The following is an 18,515-nucleotide window of genomic DNA, read 5'->3' as shown; positions in this document are numbered from 1 at the left end:
TAGTGACAGATTTATTCCATAGCGTGGATTCTTGCCTAGAGCAGCCATTTAAAATTATTTGTTGAATTGAATTAATTTCAAAACATATAGAGATGGATAACACTCTATTTATTCATTCATTCTGTTGTCAAGTATTTATTGAGCAGCTACTTTGCAATATACACAGTTCTAATTAGGATACTATAAAGAGTATTTGTATTTAAACTTCCAGAACGCATTACTATTATTTTTTTTTACAAATAACTATCTATAGTAGATAGTCATCATGCCAAAAGCAGTTGATACATAAAAAGGAAACATTTTACAGACAAGTGAAGACAACTCAACAAAATGTATGAGTCAACACAGGGTCCTAGCTCCCAATTTGTATTCCCTAGATGTGAAACATTGGATATACCATTTAACCTCCCAAGGCCTTAGTTTTCTCATCTATAATGTAAAGAGTTCTAACTAGACGATTTATAAGGCTATTCTGGCTAAAAAAAACCCCTAAAGTTTTCGTGTAATCTCTCACACAAGTGGTTTTAAGAGTGTGGTCCTTTACTAGCAGCCTAGAATCTTGTAAAATACAAATTTCAGACCCCAACTCGACCTACTGGATCAGACATCCTGGGAGTGGGGTCCAGCAATCTGTGTTTTAACAAGATCTGACGTATGCTAGCGTTTGGGAACCCCTGCCTAGACATAGGCAATATATTTAATAGCCAATGTATATATGGAGAACTTTTCTAATTTTTCTATGCTGCATTTCACCAACAATGTTTTCTCTCCTAGACTTCCATGTACTTCTCCACCATTCTCCACCCACATCAGCCAGTGAAAACTATTGTGGTCAGAACAAAGCTATCACATTTTTCTTTGTTTTCAAATATCTCTAATACCTTTATTGGATTTTACAAACAAAAATAAATTCATGCAAAAGAAAATAAAGAAAGAAAACCAAACGTCTCCATTAAGAGTGATGTTCTATTATGTATAGCATCCTTTTTTTTGAGAATCAATGAGCACTATTATAGTAGCATATCAATAAAAGCAACCACCAACAAAATGGGACAAAATATTTTGGGAATATTCTCAAGCTCTTTCTGAAGTGAAGATTATGTCAGTGTCATGGTATTTCCTCATGCAGGTTAATTACTAGCGATCCACTGCAATAGATTAAACACACACATACAGGAGAATACTGGTAAGTGCTTGGAACTGAAAAAACAAATACTAGATGGTCTCCCATAATTATCCAATCCTTCCTGCTGCAAAACTCAGAAAATGATGAATAAAGAGACAGAAAGAATAAAATGCTGGATGCACAATCACTTGTATAAATAACACCTTCCTTTTCTATTTAGAAATCTGTTATCCTGTCTACGTTTATAAGTGATGTGGTTTGAGTATGTGCTCATTTGCAGCTAGCACTAGCATATAAACATATTTATGGACAGATTCATCAGAAATTTTATTAGGTGTCCCTTTTGTTGTGTGGTCCCTATAATTTGGCTTTAAAACATCATACATACTAATCTCTGAGAGAGTCCAGGATGAACCAAAGGAATGAATGATTTTTCCATAGCAGTAATAAAAAAATGGGAGCAAACAGACTTTCTTTATATCCATGTGTCTTTTTCATTCTGCCCCCTTACCTTTAATCTTTTTAACTCTCTTTGTAAGATTTGCTTCTTTAGGAATATTTTACCTATACCTGCTTAACGACTGGAAGATAGTGGTAGCCATTACTGCTGGCATCCTACTAGCTTTCTCTGTTTGGGTTTGGAAGCCAATTTTAACTTTTTCCCTTTCAGTTAACTCAATATTGTATTTAGATATAGCTAGCTAGCTAGCTTGCTAGTCATTATTTAACAGTAAATGGTGATGTGGATGTGGATGGTATGTTTTAGAGTAATAATTATGATTCAATTTTGAGCTAGAATAGTTTGGTTCATTAATAGCGATGGATATCATAGGAGAACATTATTTTTTTTTTTTTAATCTTTAGTGAAGGGGATTCAGTGTAGCATGGAAATATTCTTATATTGCAAGAGGATTATTTTGTCAGTGGGAAGGAAAACACCACTTCCTTTCCTCTTCTCCAATATTCTTGCCTAAAATCACTATTCTCTGACTTTTGGGGGCTTCTCTATTCACTTGCCTATTATTGAGAGTCAAAAATTCAAATATAGAGGCCAGCACCTTCTCTTTTTTTTCACATTATCTCCTACCATTTCATACCATTCATCTTTCTTCAGATATGAAATAAGACTATCATTAAAGATTAGGAATTTCCAGTGGTGGAGTTTATAAGCCTGATAAAATTATTTTTACTGTTACATCTTTATGAAATAAAGAAGAACCTGCAGAGATAAAAGAACTTAAAAAAAAAACCCCAAAAAACTATTCTTCCTACCTTTAGAGAACTCACGTATATTACTTACTTAACACTTCTAATCATTTCTTCTCTTTTCTCCTCGCCAATTTGTTTAGTGCATACTGGTTCTCTTATTCTTTCCTTAATTTTCTTCTGGCAGCTTCTGCTTTCCACGGTTCTTCTTCCTCTGATTTTTCAAGGCTGCTATTCTTTTGACATCATTTCTAAAGTTTTGTTTTTTCTTCTATTGTCTCTGTCTTCTATATTTCAAAGACGACTTCCAAAGATTTTGTCAAGACGAATTTTTCGGAATGAATAGAGCGAATATGAGGAGCTTAAGGAACTGGGAAGAGGAGAGCTGCCAAGATTGTCTTCATGTATGTATATATGTATGTATGCATGTTGGAGCAACCTGGGGTGTGAGAGCAGGAAACAGAGAGCCCTGCTAAGGCATGACCAAAATGGGAAGCCTGTTAAAATAATGTTTTGGAGCAGTGTGTGCTGAAGAAAATAAAGAAGAGCCAGCCGGCCAGGCCAGTAGCTAATAGCCCATGGGTTTGCTACTAAGGAAATTAAAACTTTAGCTAATGAGAATGGTAGCCACCTACTGAGAATGAAACAGAAGCCTTCCTATTAACTCCCCTCGCTGGGTCCTTTTGATAGAATAGTCAGAAAGTTATTTCCTATTTATTTAGTAGCAAAAGGCTTGAAACGGAGGGGAAAAAAAGAAAAAGAAAAAAGTTGGCGGCAAACTCTTACTCAGCTCCCTCAAGAGGAGATCCAGACAGGGTACTTCCCCACCTCTGTCCAAATCATACATCAGCATAGGTCACGAAAAGAGGAAGGACAGCTAGAAAAAGGAACGGGCGGGGGGAGGGAGCTGTTCCAGATAAGTACAGCCAAGATGACTCAGACAATCTCCCAGGGGATTTTTAGTGTGGGGACTTCAAGTTAATAAATCCGCTCTTAGCTTTGCGGGAATCAGTAGGGATAGGCTATCTTCAAGAATACTGGTTGACTATCACGATTCCAGGGGGCGAAGGGTTGCTATTTATGCAATTCTCTCTTTTTTTCTGCAGAAGTACGAACACCTCTATTTGACTCGCAGGTCGCTAGGAGAATGACTGCAGGCCTTCCGGACATACTTTGGTCCTGAATAAACATTAAGGTTCGCTTTACGGACCCTAAATCCAACTCCTGATCCTATTGTGGTTCTTTCTAAATTAATCAGAAAGCGCGGTGTGGATCCAGGTCTCTGCTAGGGGGTGAAGCCGAAGGAACACAGGCTAGCTGTGAGAAGACATACAATAGGCTGCGACGATGAGGGCATTTCAGGATTAAGACGAGGGGACACGAACTTGCCTCGCCGCTCCCTGAGGCCCAGGTGTTGCGGGAGGCGTCCCGGAGGCTGCGCGCGGGACCGCAGCGGACAGCCCCGGGCAGCGCGGCCGGGGAGCGAGCGCGTGTGTGCGCGAGAGCGGCGGGCGGCGGCGGCAGGAGGCGCAGGCGCGCTGCTGGCGCGTCTGCAGCCCCGCGCTGAGCGCCGCGTCTCGGGGAGTTGATGGCAGCACCACAGTGCGGCCGCTCGGCCGAGCGCCGAGCGCAGCCACCCTCCGCTGCCCGGGGAGCATCCAAGATGTGGCGGCCTCGGGGCGGCAGTGGCCGCAGCAGAGCCAGGGACGGGGGCGCGCAGCAGCCTCCGCTCGCCCGCCTGTGCTGACCTGCCTCGCTTGCCCCCAAAGAATGTCAGCCAAGTCCAAGGGGACCCCCTTCTCGTCCTCTCCTGCCGAGGGACCGCCGGCAGCCTCCAAAACCAAGGTGAAGGAACAGATCAAGATCATCGTGGAGGATCTGGAATTAGTCCTGGGCGACCTGAAGGACGTGGCTAAGGAACTTAAGGAGGTGAGAGGCGCACGGGTGGGGAAGGAGTTCGTCGCCTTTTGCTCCCTCGGGGTTCCGGGTCCTGTTTTAACTGGGGACCGCCAGATTTCTTAACTCCCAGGAAACTATAGAAAGACGCCTGCAGATGGACTTTCTTTGCTCTGGCTACTTCTGAGAAGAGTTGTTGCACTTTGTTTTTTCAATCAGGAAGAAATCAACTAGTGTTTTAATCGATGGACCTGGGATGGTGGGAGGGGTGAACGCGCGCGTGTCGCTGTATGTGTGTGTGTAATGTCGGAGGAGGGGGTTAACTGGGGGTGTGTCGATAGAGGAAGAAATGAACATCCCAGCCGGCCGGAGCGTGCAAGATGCTCCTCTCCTGCCCTCTTACTCCCCTAGAGTCCTTTGGCAAGTCGCTCCTTGCCTAGCAGCCTCTCCAAGCCAGGGCAGAAGAGGGGCCGGGTTCCGGGCCCTGGGCCAGGCCGGGGAGGGCAGCCTGGGGGAGCTCAGCTCCGGCTCCCCTCCCGGTCTCCCGAGCCCCGCTGGAAGGAAGGCGACCTGGCTGGTAGCAGAGAGCTCAGACTTGGGGATGTCGAGGGGTCCGGGACTTTCTCACTTTCTCAGTTCCTGAAGCATCCCCTGCTCTCTTCTGAACGTCGCTCCCAGTAACTCTGGGCCTTCCCGTCACCCTACCTCCTTCCTTACTCCCATCTTGTCACCACTTGGCATTGAACCTGGGGAGCAGGGCGCGTCGGCGGTGTGTGTGTGTGTGTGTGTGTGTGTGTGTGGTGTCCATGCACCAGCCAGGGTCTTGCCACTTGCGTCCTGGCTCTTGGGAACCGGGACTGTTTTGGTTCTTTCCAGCTCCGGCTCCCCCGCTCCCCGTTCCACTTCTGCACTCCCCGCCTGTGATCCGTGATCCATGATCCGGATAGAAAAGAAGCTGAGGCAGTGTCACGGCTGAGGCTGCGTAACTCAGGCTGCCGCTTCAGGCGGGGGAGAGGGCCAGGTTGGGTGGAGGGGGGCTCCCGTGAGCCCGACTGGCAGCTGGTGGCGTCGCGGAGCTGGTGGCAGAGTCCGAGCCGGCTGTTCCACTCTCGAATGGGCTCCTGGTGCGGTTCTCGGTCAGGCAGTCCACACCCGCAGTTGCCGGAGAGCTAAGACTGTAACTTCGAAGGTGGTGGTGGCCGCGGCGGGAGGGGAAGGGGTGGGGCGTGGTCTAGATCCAAAATTGTAATCCTGTTTCTGAGGCCAAGAGGGAGGAGATTGAGGGTTGTTTGGATGTCTGTCCTCTAGAGATTAACCTCCTTTTCCCAATTTCCAGTCCAAAAGTGAAGAAAGAGTGCCCTCCTCTTTCTCCACCCTCTCCCCGGTTCGTTACCTCTATGAACGAACTAAACTCCGCATTTGTTACCAAATGCAAATCTGTTAAAATGGCCCATTCATTGCCAGGGTTCGGTTTGCCAATGGCAAATGTCATTTCTGTAGGTTGCTCCACAGACAGAACGTAATTACTACTGAGGTCCTGAGAGTGGGATTAATATAAATGATCGATGTGAGGATAAAACTTGTTCGTGTTTGAAGGCTTTCTCTAGGGTCATTGCTTCACAACTGGTTGACAGATGGTGAGGTTGTGCATTGAAATTCAACTCTAAAGATGCTGTTCGTTTCTTTGTTATCCTTTTATTTGACATCCTTGGCAGGCTGTGTTTTCCTCTGAAACATTATGGCGTTTTAAAAAATGAACAAATTTGGGCATGTTCCTTTTGGCAGAATTGTGCTTTGTAGTTGTTGAGGTTTCTAAGGTGGGGGATGTGGGAAACCTGCATCAGTACAGTAATGTATAGATTGTGTTAAAGAGGAGGCTGAGATTAAGAGAAAGGTAGTCAATGAAAACTCAGCATCTGTGGGCACATACATCCTTATGATGTGTCACTCCGCTCCCTATTTTAGACAAATAAATGACAAGAAACTACATATGATCCTGGTTCTGCTTTGCATCCTTATTCTGTAGACTTTTGGAGACCAAGTAGATCTCTAGAGAAACTTTTAACCTCCCTGTGGCTCTTCATTAGAATTACAAAGAAGTAAATCAGGGAGTCTGTGGATCTCTCTCCCTTTCACTCTTTCTGTGTCTTTATTTACTTGAGAATTTTTAAGGAAAAAAACCCCAAACAGGTGGTTTATAAAAGGAATAGGAAAGCATAAACAGTGTACAACCACTAAATGAAAGGATCTGTCTTCTAGACAGATCTAGAGAGAAAATTTTGACTAGATGCTTTGGAAGCTTTGATTGGCTGTCAGGGCCTGTTTGGGTAAAACTCTCACCCTGAGAGTGAAATTTATGAATGATAAATGATGTGATTTGATTGTTAGTTATTTTTGTGAAGATAGCATCATTCTAGGTTTGCATATGGAGCTGGATATACTATGGCTGAATCTCCAAATATTAGCCATTTATATGCTATGAATGATAGCTATTTTGAGAACAAAATATTTATAGGGCATGTTTAACCTATGACATCTTGCAGTTGTCCAGCATTTATCTTTTTAAGATAATACTGTACATGTGACTGAACATGTCTTTAATGTAGTTTTGAGTGAAGGAGTAATTGAAAACTTTGAAAATTACAAACCTTGTTGGTCTCTATGCTTATACCTTATAAATATAAATATCGCTATTAATTCATCATATATTACATTCAATATTCTGGCAATTTATCATTGGTATATGTTAAATATAAACTGTTATGTTTAAAATCTAATTTCTTTATTTGCAATGCTGTGCTTTTAGGCCATATATATTTTGATATAAATTAGCAGAGATCTGTTATTCACTTGGAACAGAAATTAGAAATCAAAAAGTGATTATTATTAGATTACTATATAAGACACCATATGGTATTTGTTTTTCTTTTCTGCTTTTTTCATTCTAACTAAAATGCAGTATTCTTTCTTGAATATTCTGTTCTTTACTTTTGCATAAGCTCTGTGCCAGCAATATTGGACTTTTGTTTGAAGTTATTTTGAAATTGCCCTTTTTTTTAGACATGTTCTGGACTTTAGTCATCAGAAAATTCAGGTTGTGGGGTAGAATCGAGCAAATCAGTAGTTGCTTGAAACACTTTAATAATTAGTAGCAAAATTCTATTATTATTAGAGGTGTCTTTTATGATTATTTAGTTATTGTTTAATCATTTATAATTAGATTATATATTGGAAGAAGAGGGACAGGATTTCTAGAAAGTCTAAGGACAGTTTTATTCTGTCCTCAGAATTTAGTAAAACCTTAAATATCTTTCGACTTTTCAGAAATAATATGGATCTTTTGGTCTTCCATACTATAATGGAAAAACCCTAAGTATAATTTGACATATTTATTTAGCACCTACTATCTGCCAAGTACTATATTATCTTTTTATTGCTACCAAGATGAGTACGTTGTAGTTTCTGGTCTCAGTGAGCTCACAAGGTTAGTTTTGGATGCATTTATCCTGTCTTTGAACATCAGTAGTGTAAAAAAAGTGTTACTTTTTCTAGTGGCCACTCTCACTGTGATCTCATAGCCTTGGGGAAAGAAAGCAGAATTGAGAATAGGAATGAGTATTTGTAGATTTATAAACCAATGCTTGCTATGTCCCTAGTAGTATGGTGAACCTTTGGTGAAGAGAGTAGAAGCTTAAACACGATGGTAAGATATGAATGTTAAGAAACTTACAATTTATTCAGATTGTCATTATTAACATAATGGATCAATGCCATCTGCAGGAGATCATATTTCCGAGTGTTACAACTAAATATTAGAGATGTTCATGAAGGGTAAGTCCTTTGAGGAAATGAAGAGTCAAAAAGGAAGATTTTGGATCTTTCTTTGAGACGTGGATAAGATTTGAAGAGGTAGAGAGGAGAAGGAATTAACAAGAAATAGCATTGGAATACAAGATCAATCCATGTTGCTTTTTTTCTACACATTGAAAAAAAGTAAAATAGTGGTGAAAATCTAGAGTTTTAGGGATAAAATTAACCATTACTGGCTTATTAGATATGGGGTAAACATTTTTATTAAGAAATGTAGAAAAAAGAGCTATTGATTTTTAAAAATAGTTGTTAATCTGACATCTTTGGGTACCAATTTGCCTATTCTTTTATGAAGATTTCACTGGCAAACTGTTCTGCATCAAATGGTCGTGTTAATGTGGGATCACAGCTACTGTTGGTTAGAGAGAGATTGGAATATGTCATAATAGTGTTCTGTTTGGAAACAAAATTGATTGCTGCTTTAGCTGGATTCTCTTTTAATTTAGACTGATTATAACCTTGAGCATTTTTTGTAGTGTTTCATTTTATGATTTTAAGTAACAAGACTGCTATATGGATTTAAAAAATATATATATATATAAAATTTTTTTTTCTTTTGCTAAGCTTTGCTGCATAGACACGACTCTCACGGAGGAACGAGTTAAGATGAGTTGCTCTGTTAGCGCCCTGGAATCAGTGAGAGATTGGACTCCATGGGTGGGAAGGTGTGTGAGCATTGTGCTTGTGGATTGGAAAGCACCCATGATTTTTCTTATAATGTCATAAACAGAAATAAGTTAAGCTTAAGTTTAATTTTGAAGAGTTTGAAAACTCATAGGAAATGATCCATTTGGGCATTGATGAAAACAGAATTAACAGTTATCTGCAAAATATTTTTGTTTTTAAATGTTTTCCTCTTCTTAATGGCTTATCCACTTGAAGCTCTGTAGTTTATTGCTCTAGGAAATCCTACCAAATACTTCTTGGTTAATGAGTCCGTGTATATAAAATTCATTACTAGAACAAATTATAGAGGACAATCTCTGGAGTATTTTCCAAGTTCTAAAGTTGTGAATGAATGAAATTTCACAATTCATTCAATAGTAGAAATAGCTGTACTTTTACTAGCTATACAGCAGTCTGGCTCCCCAAACTGAAGTGTATCTACCAAATGCTAAAATGTTTTTTAATTTTTCTTGCCTTAAGCATGATGGCTTAGCATGTTGCTGAAAGAGCAGAATGGTTCTGAGAAAATAAAGATAACTGATAACCATCCTTCTCTGTCTCTCTATTTCCGATGCATTAAACTGTTCAAGACTCAGAGTTAGCTGATAAGAAATTCAAGCAGACTTAAGGTAATAAATAGACAGTGTGCTTCAGGCAATAGTGAAGTAGTAGATAATAAAACCAATGTAATAGGTTTCATTGTTACCTGGATTATGTTTTTCTCACCCATACTGCTCTGAGGACCTCAGGTATTTAAATCAAAATGTAGGGAAAGAGATAGAAATGCAAGTATCTATATTTCAAATAGAAATATATTTTCCCAAAAAACTAACTACAGAACCCTCTACGTAACTGTTCCATGAAAAATTTCATGAGCAATTTTTGAAAATTAGAGGGATAAAATTGCAGTAGTCTGTTGACTGGATTCTGATTGAAATGCACATAACTGACATCAAGCTGAATATAAAAGATTAGTAAACAACAAAGGGTACTTTTAAAAAAATTATATTTATTTATTTATTTCATTAAGACTGTATTTTTAGAGCAATTTTAGGTTCACAGCAAAACTGAGAGGAAGGTACATAGATTTCCTGTGTACTCGCTGCCCCGACACATGCATAGCCTCTGCATTATCAACATCCCCCACCAGAGTGGTACATTTGGCACGACAGAGGAATCTTCACTGACACATCATAGTCACCCAAGGCCCATAGTTTACAGTCTGGTTCACTCTTGGTCTTGTGCGTTCTGTGGGTTTGGACAAGTGTATAATGACATATATCCTTCATGATAGTATCATACAGAGCGTTTTCACTGCCTTAAAAATCCTCTGTGCTCCACCTGTTCATCCCTCCCCCAACTCAACCCCAAGGACACTAATTTTTTAAAGAAAAAATAGCATTTTTTTCTGATTTTAGGAGTTATATGGTATATGAATTCTACAGAAAGTTTGGAAAGATCTAAAATTATAAAGGAGAAAATAAAAATTATCCTTAATACTACACAGAAATGCATATGTTGAACATTTTGCTGTATTTCCTTTCAGTCTTTTTGTGTACATATTTTTAACATAGATGAAGTCATATAAAATTATGAGGGGCCAGCCCCCTGGCTGAGTGGTTAAGTTTACACGCTCCGCTTCGGCGGCCCAGGGTTTCACCGGTTTGGATCCTGGGTGTGGACATGACACTACTCATCAGACCATGTTGAGGCGGCGTCCCACATGTCACAACTAGAAGGACCCACAACTAAAGAAATATACAACTATATACTGGGGGAATTTGGGGGAAAAAAGCAAGAAGAAGAAGAAAAAGAAGAAGAAGAAGAAGAAGAAGAAGATTGGAAACAGTTGTTAGCCCAGGTGCCAATCTTAAAAAATTAAAATAAAATAAAATAATGAAATTATGTACAATGATGTTTTCTGCTTTCTTGAATAGCATTAGATCATAGCCATTAGATAGATCTGCTGTACGTTACATTTATAGTCCCCCTAATGTTAGACATTTTGTTTATTTCCAAGTTTTTGTGGTTTTAAGTATTACTGAAATGAACAGCTTTGACAATTAAAATAGCTAAGACAGATTTTACTATCTGCCTGGTACTCTTCTAGGAGCATTTGTTTATGTTAAATCTTCTAATCCTCAAAACAGACATATGAGAAAGATACCATTGTTACTCTATTTTACAGATCAGAAAACAGAGGCCAGAGATGCTAAGTCACTTGCCCAAGGTCACTGGACTTGTAAGTGGAGACGTGATGCTTCAGTGCCAGGCATTTTAATGCCAGAGCCCAGGCATTTAGTCACTAAGCACTATGGCTTTTCCTAATTTTTTTTTTTCCATTTTCTTAAAAGTAAAGGGTCTGAAAGTTTTAAATTTTCAGTCCGTATTGCCAAATTCTCTTCCAGGGAATTTTCACTAATTTTTACTCCCAGCAGCGGTATATGTGTGGACATGGTCTCTTAAATTTCAAGTGAAGCTAATAACCCTTTTCATTTAAGTCTTGTGTAGTTTATGATTTCTTTGTGGTAGCAGTTATTGTTTTTGTGGGTTGCACTCAATTTCTGCCACCGGTATTGAGGCAAAATTGACAAGTGAACTAGATCTTGCAATTTTCATCTTCCAAATAAATGGGTACTGCAGTGAATTACTTTTGACCTGTTTAGTCTTCAACAAAAATGTTGAGTTCTTAATAAGAATATTACATAGCTTTTGTATTATGACTTAGAAAATAAAGGAACAGCTAATATGGCTGCTTGCTGATATCTGCATTCTATTCACCTGTTTCAGGTGAATTTAAAAGAATTTTGGAAACTTCTATGTTCTTTTGTTATCAAATTGCCTTAGAAGGCAGGTACTATCATTAAGTTTTCTGAGATGTTTGGGGCTTGACAGTTGTTTTGCCTTCTTCTATGACAGATGAGTAGAAAAGCTTGTTGAATTCTTTACCAGGCACAAAATTATTGAGTTGGCTAACAATGTCAGATGTATTTTTATTTTTTATTTTATTTTATTTTTTTTAAAGATTTTATTTTTTCCTTTTTCTCCCCAAAGCCCCCCAGTACATAGTTGTATATTTCTCGTTGTGGGTTCTTCTAGTTGTGGCATGTGGGACGCTGCCTCAGCGTGGTTTGATGAGCAGTGCCATGTCCGTGCCCAGGATTCGAACCAACGAAACACTGGGCCGCCTGCAGCGGAGCCCACGAGCTTAACCACTCAGCCACGGGGCCAGCCCCAAACAATGTCATATGTATTTTTATACTTAGATTTCTCATGTTAATTTTAGTGCTATCGATTGTCAGCTGTCCCCTCTTCCCCTCACATATAAAGGGAAATAAGAAATGACCTTATTCTAAAATCCTATTTGTTTTTTTTCAGTATAGTATGGATGGAAACATTTTCGTTATATTGAGAGTTAGTTCATTAGGAAGAACTATTGTAAATTAAGATTTCCCACAGGACCTGGGAAACTAAAGTCAGCACTACTTCAGCTCCAAACAAGATGCAGAAAGTAGCATCAACTGAAATAAGAAAATAGACATATCTAAGTACTGTCCAAATCAAAGTAGGCTCACAGGGTGGCCTGTCAGCTCAGCACCGTTGTTGCCGTATATGGCCTAAGCTATTTTGTTTTTGAGAATGGACGAACATGAGGATTCCAAGGGAACTGAGCTCCCAGACCCCGCTTTAGGTAAGAAACATTAACATTGTTAAGACAGAACTTGTGTTTATGATCTTTGTTTTCCCGCCTCCTGCTCTGCAAATACTACTTCAGGTTGGTGTTTGAGAGAAATGTTTTCTTGTAGAATAGTTGGAGTGAGTCAAATTACATACCTATGCCTAATGAGTCAGTCATTATGGTGTGTGACACACTATAAATAGAATTCCAACTACAGACAACATATGCCATACTTGTCTAGAGAAAGCAAATTTGATGATTTCTATCAGCTTCTCTTCTCTATATTACACAAAAGCTAACAGATATATGGGTGTTCATTTGCCTATTTCATAATATGAAATCTTATTGTAAGATTTCAAACTATGTTCAAGTGACAGAAAAATACCAGGTTAAAAAAATATCAGTCAGGTCAATTGTCTTTTCCTGGCAGTAGTTCTTAATTTTTTTCCCCCGTATCAAAGAGCCCTTTGAAAATTTGACAAAATTGTGGCTATTTCTCCTAGAATAAAAGCTCATACAAACATAAGTTTTTGCACATGTTCAGGAATCTTGGGAGAGTGAGAATGACTCAGGTGAAGAGACAAAACAAATGATTGATTGCCTTTTTAAAAAAGTTTCCACCTAGTTATTTGAGACCCAGCTTCGTGATTTTTCAAAATCGAAAGTCCTGGCTCCACGAAAAGGGAAAAAGAAATACCAATGGCTGCCATCTGATAGTTTTTATTTCAGAGAGAAAATGGGTAGCTTACTGGCAATTTACTTTGCTTAGAGGGGCTGTGGTAGAAGTAATCTCAAAGTGGAGGGGAAAAAAACTATATATATATATATATATATATATATATATATATATATATATAATTCACTACTCTCCAAAAATTGTAAAATGCTCATGTGTCTAAAGGTTAACTCTCAAATTTTGTTGATTTTTTATGATGTGTGCTGGAGTACATCACTACAGAGAAGGACAAAATGTTTCCAGAGCTTACTGTAAATTAAACATATTCTCTTCTTAAAACTGGTCCCAGAACAGCATCTTTCTTTGTTTGTTTTATTATTTTCCTGTGTGATATTAATTCATGAATTAAGAAAGATTTGTTGAATTCTTCATATGTGTAAGGCACTATGCCTGACCATAAAGGATGCAAAACTGAATAAGCTTAAGGACCATCCCTTGAAGAAAGTCACCTGTAGTGGGATGAACTTCACCTTTAGTAGGGTGCAGGAAGTAACTCTAAAGCAATGTGGAGATGTGGAAAGGGCCATGTTAAGTCACACCTGGAATGCAAAGATGGAAGAAGCATTCATCTCACTTCTGATTTTAATTGATTTTCTCTGAATTAGTGAATTCTAAACTCTGCTTAGTAAGATGTGTGGTAAGTCCGATAATGATACATCATAGTTTTGGGATACAAGGGCAAGCCTTTCAAATTCATACATGCATTGCTTTGTTATTCCACATTAGAAGACTATCTTAGGAATTATGTTAATGTATTATAAAATTTCAATACATATTACTAACACCAGAAGTCACTTTTATGAAATGAGTCTCTCCCAGTGTTCTCTGTTGCCAAAGAAATGTGAATGCATTTGAAACAATCAGCAACCAGTTATTGTTCTCTTTAAAACTTGTTAAAATAAATCATTAATGTTTTACATACATTGTGACAAACAAGCTTTTGTAGGTATATGACTTCTACATCTTAATTTAATTTGAATAAACAGCCAAAAACATTATGACAAAATTGCTGAAAAAAGCTAGGTCACCATTTTCTTTTTACTTTTGATGATAGTGGTAACACTCTAGGGCAACCATAATTAGTTGAAAGTAACTTTGTAATCTTTTTTTTTTCTTTTTGAGGAAGATTAGCCCTGAGCTAACTACTACCAGTCCTCCTCTTTTTTGCTGAGGAATCCTGGCCCTGAGCTAACATCGTGCCCATCTTCCTCTGCTTTATATGTGAGACGCCTACCACAGCATGGCATGCCAAACGGTGCCATGTCCGCACCCGGGATCCGAACCGGCTAACCCCGGGCTGCTGAGAAGCAGAACGTACGAACTTAACCGCTGCGCCACCAGGCTGGCCCTAACTTTGTAATCTTAAAGCTCAAATATCAGAGATACATTTATGTCTATTCAATTATTGTATGTAGAATAAAGTATAAGTTTGAATATCCTGTGATTGGATAGATAGATGTTTTTGATAAATACTTGAAATTATCTTTAAAAAAATAATAATAGAATTTTGAGGCTGTGTTACGGTAAGGTGGCGGAGTGTAAGAGGGTAAGATGTCAGACTCTGAAGCCATCACTTCATTTCAAATTTCTCTGCCATGCAGTATTGGGCACATTACTTAATCTTTCTCTGACTTCATTTCCTCCTTAACTTGGCAGTGGTGATACTAATATTACCTATAGTTTAGATTGGTTATGGAGATTAAATAAGTTAATGCATATAAAGCACTTAGAACCGTTCCCATGAACAGAGTGAGTGCTGTATGTCTATTTCTAATCGTTGTTATTATTTGAATTTGTCTGAGCCTCTTTATTCATTTATTCAGCAAATAATTGTTTAGCACCTACTCTATGACGAGCCGTGTTCTAGTTCCGGGGATATAGTGGTTAACAAAATACAATTCCTTCATGGAGCTTACATAGTGGGTGAGGAGGGCATGGGAAAGACTGATCGACATAATAAATGCCAAATTATCTCAAATATTAGAGGATGACAAGTCCTGTGAAACAATAGAGGATTATAATGGGATGAACAGAGATGGGGAGGAGGTGCAATTTTAAATAGAGTGGTCCGGAATTAACCTGATTGAGAAAGCGATGTGACAGCATCAGAGAGACAGCTTGGAGGTGAAGGAGTGGCCCCTCATGTGGATATCTAGGGGAGCACTTTCCAAGTAGAGGGAACATGACTAACATCTGTTCAGTGCTCACCATGTACCAGGCGCTGTTCTGAGTTAACTCGTTTAATCCTCACAGTCACCCTTTGAGATTATTATAATTGTTCTACATATGAGCAAGCCGAGACAGAGAGGTTAACTAATATAGAGAGCAAGTGATGGAGGTGGACTATGATATTTCTCCCTTTAAACCATTGTCCACAACCAGCCTCCCAGTTCCTGGCAGCAACATAGTCACTCTGCTATTTTTCAGGCTTTAAACTTCAATATAATCTCGTTTTCCCCTCCCTCCTCTACTTCATCTGTCACTTTTTTTTTGTTCTTCCCTTCTTTCTCCTCATTTTCCTGTGTTCCTCTGTTTTTGTTTCTCCTCTTTTTCCTTCTTCTGCTTCAGCTTCTTTCATATACCTGTATATCTTATTCACTTATTCAAAAATTTTCCTTAAATGCCTATTATTTGCAGGGCAGTGTGCTAGGCAATAGAAATAAAATAGTGAGCAACACATACATGGCCCCTGCCATCTGGAACGTGCATGCTAGTGGGCAGACATGATTCAAATGATAACAGAAAGAATATTTATTAAGGATTGTGAAGGGCTATTAAAGAAAAGTACATGATACAAGGAGAGCATAAAATCATTGATGAGTCTTGTAGATTCTTGCTCAACGGGATTTCAGATTGGCTGCCTTCCTCCTTCCCACTGCCACTGCTCTAATCCCTATGCTATTAATTTCATGGATGATGTTTTAATAGCCCTAGAGCTAATCTCTCTGTCTTTTGTTCTCCTCTGCCAATTCATTTCTAAACACTGCCCGATTAATCTTCTTAATGCACTGCTTTCTTCAGGCCACTCCCCTGCTTAAAAGATCACACACTGTCCTCCTGATACTTCAAATGTCAAGTGAATAAACCCAGCCTTCCAACATCCAGCAGTCTCATTTTTTCTATTTGGCTTTATCTCCATCTTGTCTTCAGTGAGTAACACAGAGACCATCCCTGACAATCTTTATCTCCATCTTCTCTTCAGTGAGTAACACAGAGACCATCCCTGACAATCTTGACACCATTACAAATTTTTACCTGACTTGAATTCTGTACTCCTCATGTTTACAGTCACTGTGCTATGATGTTGTATTTGCTTATGTTACTTAGCAATCGTTTCCTGTTCGTAGCTTTTTAAAAACAATCTAGTAACCTTTCTCTGTTAGTTAATAACCCTGTAATCTTCAGTACATTTTTTAAGTCTCACTCTTGTTATCTGATGAGGAACTTGAACTTGCGGATCCAGTTCCAAGTAATACTTATTAAAGGTGTTAAGGGCTAAAAGCCACGCATTCCATCTGTGCATGAGAGCCTGTTCTTTCTCATGACAAGAAAATCACCAAGGATGCTCCCTTATCTTTCCTATGTCCTCAGTGTTTCACTCTCCCCTAGGTGATTCTCATCAGCATGTAAATGAAAATAAAGATATTGGCAAAATCCTCTCTGACCCTGCTTCCCCTGAAAATTATCATCCCACTTCCTAGCTCCCCTGTACAAAAACCCTGAGTTGTCTATACTTGCTATCACCTATTTTCTCCCATTCTTTCCTAAACCCACTCCGATCAGACCTATACGGTAACCACTACACCAAGACTGTGTCTATCAAGGTTGTCAGTGACTCAGTGTTACTTTACCCAATAGTCAATTCTGAGTCCTAATCTTATATAATCTATCAGCAGCATTTGACAGCCTCTTTAATAATCTTTCTTCACTTGTCTTGACGTATACTATGCTTTCTCACATCACTGATTTTTCTTTCTCTGTTACCTTTACTTATTCCTCCTCTGGGATGTCTGAGCTCAAATTTTGATTCTCTTTATTTTTATTAATTTTTTAAGAAAACACCTTTTTTGGTGTTTTTATTCAGTCTTGTGGTTAAAATCCATTTATAGGTCCATCATTTCCAAATTCATATTTCCAGCCCACACCTTTCTTCTAAACTTATATAGTCAGTGGTCTTCTCCACATCTCTACTTGGATGTCTAAGAGACATCTTTGCCCTACCATGTCCAAAGTTGGATCCTGATCTCCTCCCTCCTCAAAACATAATCTCTTGCAGTCTTTCCCAAGTCAATGGATGGTATTTCCATCCTTCTAGACCTTGGAATTATTATCAACTCCTGTTTCCCTCATACGTTATATACAATTCATCAGAAAGTCTGATTGGCTCTGTCTTCAAAATGTTTCCAGAATCCGACCAATTCTTATCACCTCCACTGCGACCACCCTGGTCCAAGCCAAGAACCTCTCCCATTTAGATTGTTACGTAGCCTCCTGGCTGTTCTTCTCTCTTGCCTCCTGAAGTCTTTTCTCAACTCAGCAGTTAGGGTAAAGCTCGATCACATTACTCTCCTCAAGTCCCTGTGGCAATTTCCCTTTTTCACTCCAAGTCTAAGTGCTTGCAGCGGTTATGAGGCCTCACAACATTTTCCTTCCTACATTGTTAACCCTCTCACCTCCCTTCATACTGCTTTCTCTCTAGTTTTCCTTGCTTCAGCCACAATAATCTTGCTGTTCCAGGAACAAATGTTCCATTCACATTTTCATGGCTAACTCTTTCACCTCATTCAAGTTATGCTGCAGTGTCATCCCACACATGGCCTATTCTGGCAACCCCGTATGGTTGTTGTATACTGGCATTCCCTATCCTCCTTTCCCTGTTTTACCTTTTCTCTTTTTCTTAATACTTATCAACTTCTGATATACTAAACAATTTATGTTTTATATTTACTGTTTGTTTGTTTCCTACTACTAGAGTGTCCTTTCCTGGAGGTCAATGACCTTTGTTTTATTCCCTTATGTATCTCAAGTTCCTAGAGCAGTGGCTGTCGTGTGTTAGAGGCTCATTAAATGCATTAATGAATAACTAGATCTCTTCTACTTCTTGTTCCATCAAAATTCTTAAGGACCAAGCTATCACCTTTTACTTTCCGCTGCATATCTGCTAGTTACAGAGAAGGAGCATGTAGTAGATGATTATTAAACGCTTTTTGCATGGATTATTTATCTTTCTGACTATTATATGTGGTGGTACTTTGTAGGTTGCCTGGAGGTAGCTCTTGTTTCCCCTACCTTGATTTCATAATCTCCTACCCTCATTAAATCCATTCCATTAAACC

General features: G+C 39.1%; 1 protein-coding gene across 3 annotated transcripts in view; it reads left to right on the top strand.

Annotated features, from left to right (window-relative positions):
* Positions 1-3,342: 3,342 nt before the first annotated feature.
* Positions 3,343-18,515, top strand: part of PRR16 (proline rich 16) — a 280,952-nt gene continuing 265,779 nt past the window's right edge. Inside the window, exon 1 of one of the 3 annotated variants that reach the window (XM_070569477.1) lies at positions 3,343-4,261. Coding sequence is in view for 1 of the 3 variants with exons in the window: in XM_070569476.1 (XP_070425577.1) it covers positions 4,103-4,261 (159 nt within the window). In the remaining 2 variants the exon portion in view is untranslated. The remainder of the gene's footprint in view (positions 4,262-18,515) is intronic. The other 2 variants (XM_070569476.1, XR_011525179.1) reach the window with 2 other exon arrangements.

Source organism: Equus przewalskii, chromosome 13 (assembly GCF_037783145.1).
Source record: "Equus przewalskii isolate Varuska chromosome 13, EquPr2, whole genome shotgun sequence".
Lineage (NCBI taxonomy): Eukaryota > Metazoa > Chordata > Mammalia > Perissodactyla > Equidae > Equus > Equus przewalskii.
This window is presented reverse-complemented; position numbering and strand designations above follow the sequence as displayed.